Source organism: Engraulis encrasicolus, chromosome 17 (assembly GCF_034702125.1).
Source record: "Engraulis encrasicolus isolate BLACKSEA-1 chromosome 17, IST_EnEncr_1.0, whole genome shotgun sequence".
Taxonomy (NCBI): Eukaryota; Metazoa; Chordata; class Actinopteri; order Clupeiformes; family Engraulidae; genus Engraulis; species Engraulis encrasicolus.
Window position 1 is genome coordinate 38,158,543 of NC_085873.1, and position 7,500 is coordinate 38,166,042.

Sequence of the window (7,500 nt, forward strand, 5' to 3'; positions counted from 1 at the left end):
TCAGGAATCATGGGTGTTATGGTAAGAAATACTCCTTATATTATATGTAGGCCTATCATTCAGGAATCATGGGGGTTATGGTAAGAAATACTCCATATATGATATTATGTAGGCCTATCATTCAGGAATCATGGGTGTTATGGTAAGAAATACCCCATATATGATATGTATCATTCATTTATTATTCCGTCTGTATATTGAACATACTGTATATCTTGTACAGTGCCAGTACATATATACATGTACCAGTATGTCTCATAATTATGCAAATATGGTACATGATTTACACTACACAGTTAATGTGAATATGGACGTGAACCTCGTACCATCAATGTACAAACCAATTGACAATAAATCCTGTATGCTATTTATTAGAGATGCACAGGTACCCTCTGTGGCAACCACTGCCACCAGTGTGAGAATGTGGGTGAGTGTGAGGCATACAATGTAAAGCACTTTGAGTGCTCGAAGGAGTGGCAAAGCAGTAGCTCTATGTGCAGTCCATTTACCATTTACCATTTCCTGTTCCTCTGTCCTCCACAGGGTGACCGTGGCGACCCAGGACCTGCTGGTAATCCAGGACGCCCAGGCCCACCGGTGAGCATCTACAGTACATATACTGTAATATACTGTAATATAATATACAGTAATACATGTGTGTAATATATATATATATAGGCTACGCCCAGGGCCACCGGTGAGCATACTGTATCTCACTAATACTGTAATATACTGTAATATATTTATACTGTAATATAATATACAGTAATACATGTGAGTAATATATATATATACGCCCAGGCCCACTGGTGAGCATACTGTATCTCACTAATACTGTAATATACTGTAATATATTTATACTGTAATATAATATACAGTAATACATGTGAGTAATATACATATATATATGAATATATATATATATATATATATATATATATATATATATATATATACGCCCAGGCCCACTGGTGAGCATACTGTATCTCACTCATGAGTGCACAGTAATGTGTGTACTGTAATATAATATACAGTAATACATGTGTGTAATGTATACTGGTATATGTGTGTGCGTGCTTGCGTGCATGTGTGCGTGTGTTTGTGTGTATGCCTGTGTGTGTGTGTGTGTATGCGTGTGTGTGTGTGTGTGTGTGTGTGTGTGTGTGTGTGTGTGTGTGTGTGTGTGTGTGTGTGTGTGTGTATGCGTGTGTGTGTGTGTGTGTGTGTGTGTGTGCGTGTGTGTGTGTGTTTGTGTGTGTGTGTCACTAGGGTATTCCAGGGAAGGCTGGGAAGGACGGACAAGAGGGAATAGACGGGCCAATGGGATACATCGGCCCCATCGGACCCCGCGGACGCACTGGAGAGAGAGGACTGCCTGTAAGACTCACCACCCCCAAGACGTTGATGACACACACACACACACACACACACACTGACACACACACACACAGACACACACACACACACACACACACACACACACACACACACACACACACACACACACACACACACACACACACACACACACACACACACACACACACACACACACACACACACACACACACACACACATTTTACTTATTTGGATTGACAGATATACAATTATCATGGCACAATCCAAATTTGGTTTAAAAGGAGTCCAATACAGCACTAGAATCTTCTGTTCACACACACACCTACACACCTACACACACACACACACACACACACACACACACACACACACACACACACACACACACACACACACACACACACACACACACACACACACACACACACACACACACACACTCACGCACACGCACACGCACACATACAGACAGACAACAGAGAAATCTACAGATTGATAGTGTACGAAGATGCGTAGATCATAAACAAATATTCACATGCATACATACCACAGATGAATACTCTCAATGTTTGTACATGGTTGTAGTGATAAACAACTTTTGTCGATGTACAATTGATTGGTTGCCTGGTAAATGATGTGAAAATGATGTCTTTGTGTCTCCCTTTGTATCTCTAATCCTATTTGTCTTTATCATTTCTCCCATCCAAATACAGTACTGATATTGAATACCATTCAACCATAGATAGATAGATAGATAGATAGATAGATAGATAGATAGATAGATAGATAGATAGATAGATAGATAGATAGATAGATAGATAGATAGATAGATAGATAGATGGTTAGATAGATAGATAGATAGATAGATAGATAGATAGATAGACTGTTTGATGGATTGATTAATTGATTGATTGAGTGATTGAGTGATTGAGTGATTGTCTATGCTTCATTTGAACACCCCTTACCATCGCAGGGACCCCCCGGACCTCCTGGGCGCCCGGGCCCCCCCGGCCCGCTCATCCCCAGGCCCGGGCCATCGCCTTGGAATGGGAAGGGGCCGGCGCCAATACATTACAAGGGCCCCCCAGCCCCAGCGCCAGAACCCTACAAAGGCCCTGACGACAACCGCTATGACCCTTACAGACCAGACCACTACGACCCACCAGGGCCTGGGTACGACCCCGAGAGACCAGACCATTACGACCCTCCTGGACCTGGGTACGACCCCGATAGACCAGGTCACTATGACCCACCTGGGCCTGGGTACGACCCTGACAGACAAGGTCATTATGACCCACCAGGGAGAGCATGGCCGATATATGATGAATACCCCCAGTACGACGACCCCGAGGCAGCCCAGCAGGATCAGGGGTCAAAGGTCACCCAGGAAGCCGAGGGGAAGCAAGGGGGAGCCGAGGAGGCCTCAAGACACAGGGAACAGGTGAGAGGATATGTACGGGCCTGCCGACTACACACTACTACAACTGAGCATTGGGAAGCACTTCACAATAACCTTCCATATAAATAGTTAACAAATAGTTAACTAATAATTAACTAATGGTTTACTGTACATTTGTAGTTACATACTAAAAACTTACAAAATCATTAAAATACATTCATTAGTTATTACATAATCATTTATAGAACATAATGATTTCTAGAACATTATAATAAATTACTTATAGGTAATGTATTATTAAAAATACTTTTGTCATTAATTTATTCAAATATTAAAAATAACTTAAGCATAATAAAATATATATTACAACTATAAAATGTACAGTAAACCATTAGTTAACTATTAGTTAACTATTATTCAACTACTTATAGCGGGCGGTTATTGTAAAGTGCTACTGAGTGTTGTGCTCCAAACACAATCGAATTGTTATATAACACATGCTGTAATAGTGGCCCATTCCTCAATTTCCTTGTGTGTGTGTGTGTGTGTGTGTGTGTGTGTGTGTGTGTGTGTGTGTGTGTGTGTGTGTGTGTGTATGTTTGTGTGTGTGTGTGTGTGTGTGTGTGTGTGTGTGTGTGTGTGTGTGGTTGTGTGTGTGTGTGTGTGTGTGTGTGTGTGTGTGTGTGTGTGTGTGTGTGTGTGTGTGTGTGTGTGTGTGTGTGTGTGTGTGTGTGTGTGACACATTTTTTTGGTCTGGTTTCCTATTTCCCCTGTTGGCAGGTTGAGGCGCGTCTGAAGAGGCTGAGTCTGGAGGTGGAGAGCCTGGTGAGCCCGCGGGGCACCCGACAGGACCCCGTACGCAGCTGCCACGACCTCAGGATGTGCCACCCCGACTGGAAGAGCGGTGAGTTCAGTGGTGTAGTCTATGTAGAACGCGAGCATACGGAATATACCCACTTCTAAATTTCAGGGATTTCAGTATACCCACTTAAAATTTATTGATCCATTGTTTTGAATAGCACAAATATATACAGTATACCCACTGCGCGCACATCCAGTAAAACAGGTGCTGGATCAAAACGAAAGTGCGTAAAGGAAGAAAGGAAATCCGCACACTGTTACTGCTCACCGATTTATTAGAACACAACGTTTCGACCTCAGGCGGTCTTCGGCAGGTGTATGACGTGTACACCTGACGAAGACCGCCTGAGGTCGAAACGTTGTGTTCTAATAAATCGGTGAGCAGTAACAGTGTGCGGATTTCCTTTCTTCCTTTACAAATATACAGTATACCCACCATAAAAAGTAGACTACACCACTGGGTGAGTTACAGTAGCGCTACTAAGCCCCTACTTCTCGTTCCCCTCGAACCCCATTACAACATTTTATAGTTGTAATATATATTTTATTATGCGAAAGTTATTTTTAATATTTGAATAAATTAATGACAAAAGTATTTTTAATAATACATTACCTATAAGTAAGTTATTATAATGTTCTAGAAATTATTATGTTCTATAAATGATTATGTAATGACTAATGAATTCACCAACTTATTCTCAGTTTGTAAGTTAACTCAACTTGACAAAGCCTCAAGTTGTGTTAAGCCTTGAGTTGAGTTAACTTACAAACTTAAGGCAGCAGGGCAACTTGGCACCGAAGTTTGAAATTACATTTGCCAGTCTCCAATGTGCATTTAAAACAAAACATATAATAACATTTTGACAATTTTAGTCACAGACACACACACATGCACACACACACACACACACACACACACACACACACACACACACACACTGAATGAGTGAGTGCCTAAGTGCCTGAGTGATTGATTGATTGATTGATTGATTGATTGATTGATTGATTGATTGATTGATCGATCGACTGTCTCTACTCTTCTCTCTCTCTCTCAGATTTCTACTGGATCGACCCTAACCAGGGCACCGCGGACGATGCCATCAAGGCCTTCTGCGACATGGCGACGGGCGAGACCTGCGTGTACCCGACCGTGCCCAGCGTGCCGCGCAAGGCCTGGTACACCAGCAGCAAGGGCGCCAACACCAAGCACATCTGGTTCAGCCAGGACATGTCCGGAGGGTTCCAGGTGGGGAACTAATGTACTTACAGTAATGCGTGTGTGTGTGTCTGTGTGTGTGTGTGTTGGTGTGTGTGTGTGTGTGTTTGTGTGTGTGTAAGTGTGTGTGCACTGGCGTAACGGAAGTACTTCAGGCCCCCCTGCAAGCTACCAAGAATGGGCCCCCGAACGAAAAAAAAGAGGGCCTAATATCAGGTGGAGGGGGTATACTTTAAGCCCCTGTGTGTGTGTGTGTGTGTGTGTGTGTGTGTGTGTGTGTGTGTGTGTGTGTGTGTGTGTGTGTGTATGTGTGTGTGTGTAAAAAACATTTTTTTTTTTTTTTTTTTAAAGAAAGACTCTTGACCCATTGACCATTGACCTTTGACCCTCAGTTCCAGTATGGCAGCCCGGAGGCTGACCCCGACGACATGGACGTGCAGCTCTCCTTCCTCAGGCTCATGTCCACCCAGGCCCACCAGAACCTCACCTACCACTGCAGGTTAGCCATTCAAATGCGTTCTATAGCTTTAGCTGCTTATTTCTTAGCTTGGATGGTTAGATGCATGGATGGATGGATGGATGGATGGATGGATGGATGGATGGATGGATGGATGGATGGATGGATGGTCCATCTAGGCCCACCACAACCTTGCTCACCACCACTACAGGTTAAATATGCTGATGTTTTCTATATTTTTATTATCGCTATTCCTTACATTTTTAATGCTTGTCTCCCTCCGCCTGTCCAAATCTTGTGTGCTAATACAAATCTCTAATACCCAAAGGCGCATGGTCTAACGAACTTTTCTGAGCGACAAAACATATTGAAAAACTGAATTGTATATTTTTAAATAATTCTCATGACATCCCTCTAAGTAGACTGCATCTTGTGACTAATTCCCTGCAGGAACAGCGTGGCCTACCTGGACCGGCGTACGTCTGACCTGAAGAGGGCGCTGTTGCTGCAGGGCTCCAATGAGATCGAGATCCGGGCCGAGGGCTATGGTCCCCTCACCTACAGCGTCACCGAGGACGGCTGCTCGGTACGCACGTCTTCCTTCTCTGTTTTATTTATATTAGAGATTATTGCACTACATTACTAAACATTATTATATCTTATCTATTCAATTCAGTGGTCTATTTTCCCTCTCTCTCTCTCAATTCCATTTGCTGGTTCAGGGCTTTTTTTCTCTGTCCACCGGTATATACTGTATTACTCTATACAGTGGTCCAGTCTCTCTCTCTTTATCTGATCCATTTGCTCTTTTAAGTGGCCCATAGTGTTAATGTCTCTGTTTCTGTTCAGTGGCATAGTATCTTCCTCTCTTTTTTGTGGGCATTTATGCAACATTTATATCAAAATGTAAAGGCAATAAGGCCATGTTTATTTACACCAACATGAGGGAATACGGTTAAAGTGGAACTGTGTTTGGATTGTGAAGGATTTGCTACACATTTCTGTTGGATATTTAACTGAAGAACATTTCTGTTCTCTTCTCACAGTCGCACACCGGCACATGGGGCCAGACAGTCATCGACTACAGAACAACGAAAACATCTCGCCTGCCCATCGTTGACATCGCTCCTATGGACGTTGGTGCTCCTGAGCAGGAATTTGGGGTGGAGGTCGGACCCGTCTGCTTCTCATAAAATGGAGGAATATGGACTCTTACTGCTTGTTTTTTTTATTTTTACTCTTTTTATGTTCAATCAATGATATGATTCATTGACAGTTGTTCTTGACATTTATTTGTTGTTTTGTTTTTTGGTCGGATCAACTATCGCACACATCCCCACAGTGTTTTTTGTCCACTAAGGTAGAAGAAAATATTTTGTAACTGGACACAGTTAGCCCAAAGTTTCAGAAAAGTGTTTACGATGTAATTGAGTGTATTTTGATCATTTTTATTGTATTGTCTAAAATTCAATTCAATTCAATAGAAAAGACAAATCAATCCAAAAAATCAAAGCAATGACAGTAATTGGCCTAGAATAATGAAAATACCTTTTTTTATTTGTCCCATTAGTTGGTTTGGTCCCGGTCCAATAGGGGTTTTTTTTTTCATCTTTTTGTGCTGTTTTAAATTCCAGGACAATAACATTGGTGTCAAACCAAATTGACCACTTTTCTAATTGGTCTGTTAGATATCTTGTAAGTGTCTTGTATTTGGAAGCGTAGGACTGAAAAAAAAACATGGTGCTCTAGTTTTCACAATAAACCTGCGTGGGAGTACAACCATTAACAGTAAATGTGACTCGTTTATTAAGAATTTTAAAACACCAGGAACACCAGGGCCGTGCAAAGACGTTAGGAGAGGCAGGGGCTCAGCTTTTCATTGTATTAAAAAAAGAAAAAAAAACATGTCGACTGTATTTAAAAGTCAATTCTTAATTACATTGTGATAGACAATGCATAGAAAGGCTCAGTCCTTTTAAATTTTAATTTAAACCTAAACCCCTAAAGATCTAATTTAAACCTAAACCTCTGTAGCACCCCTTCTTTGCACATCCCTGTGAAACACAGCCATATCTGAAATACAATGACACACATTACCTTACATTACGTTACATTGCATTTGGCAGACGCTTTGTGACCGAAGCGACTTTCAAAAGAGGACTTTCAAAAGAGGATAATCATAGTCAACATCACTAGTAAATACAAAG

At 41.8% G+C, this 7,500-nt stretch overlaps 1 protein-coding gene across 1 annotated transcript in view; it reads left to right on the forward strand.

Annotated features, from left to right (window-relative positions):
• The window catches only part of LOC134467040 (collagen alpha-1(II) chain-like), a 19,686-nt gene that overhangs the window by 11,685 nt on the left and 501 nt on the right, over positions 1-7,500 (forward strand). The window contains exons 12-19 of the mRNA XM_063220963.1: positions 544-597; positions 1,270-1,377; positions 2,334-2,801; positions 3,540-3,663; positions 4,676-4,866; positions 5,229-5,335; positions 5,744-5,879; positions 6,340-7,500. The exon at positions 6,340-7,500 is cut by the window's right edge and continues 501 nt beyond it. Of these exons, the coding sequence (XP_063077033.1) occupies positions 544-597; positions 1,270-1,377; positions 2,334-2,801; positions 3,540-3,663; positions 4,676-4,866; positions 5,229-5,335; positions 5,744-5,879; positions 6,340-6,486 (1,335 nt within the window). The 3' untranslated portion in view covers positions 6,487-7,500. The remainder of the gene's footprint in view (positions 1-543; positions 598-1,269; positions 1,378-2,333; positions 2,802-3,539; positions 3,664-4,675; positions 4,867-5,228; positions 5,336-5,743; positions 5,880-6,339) is intronic.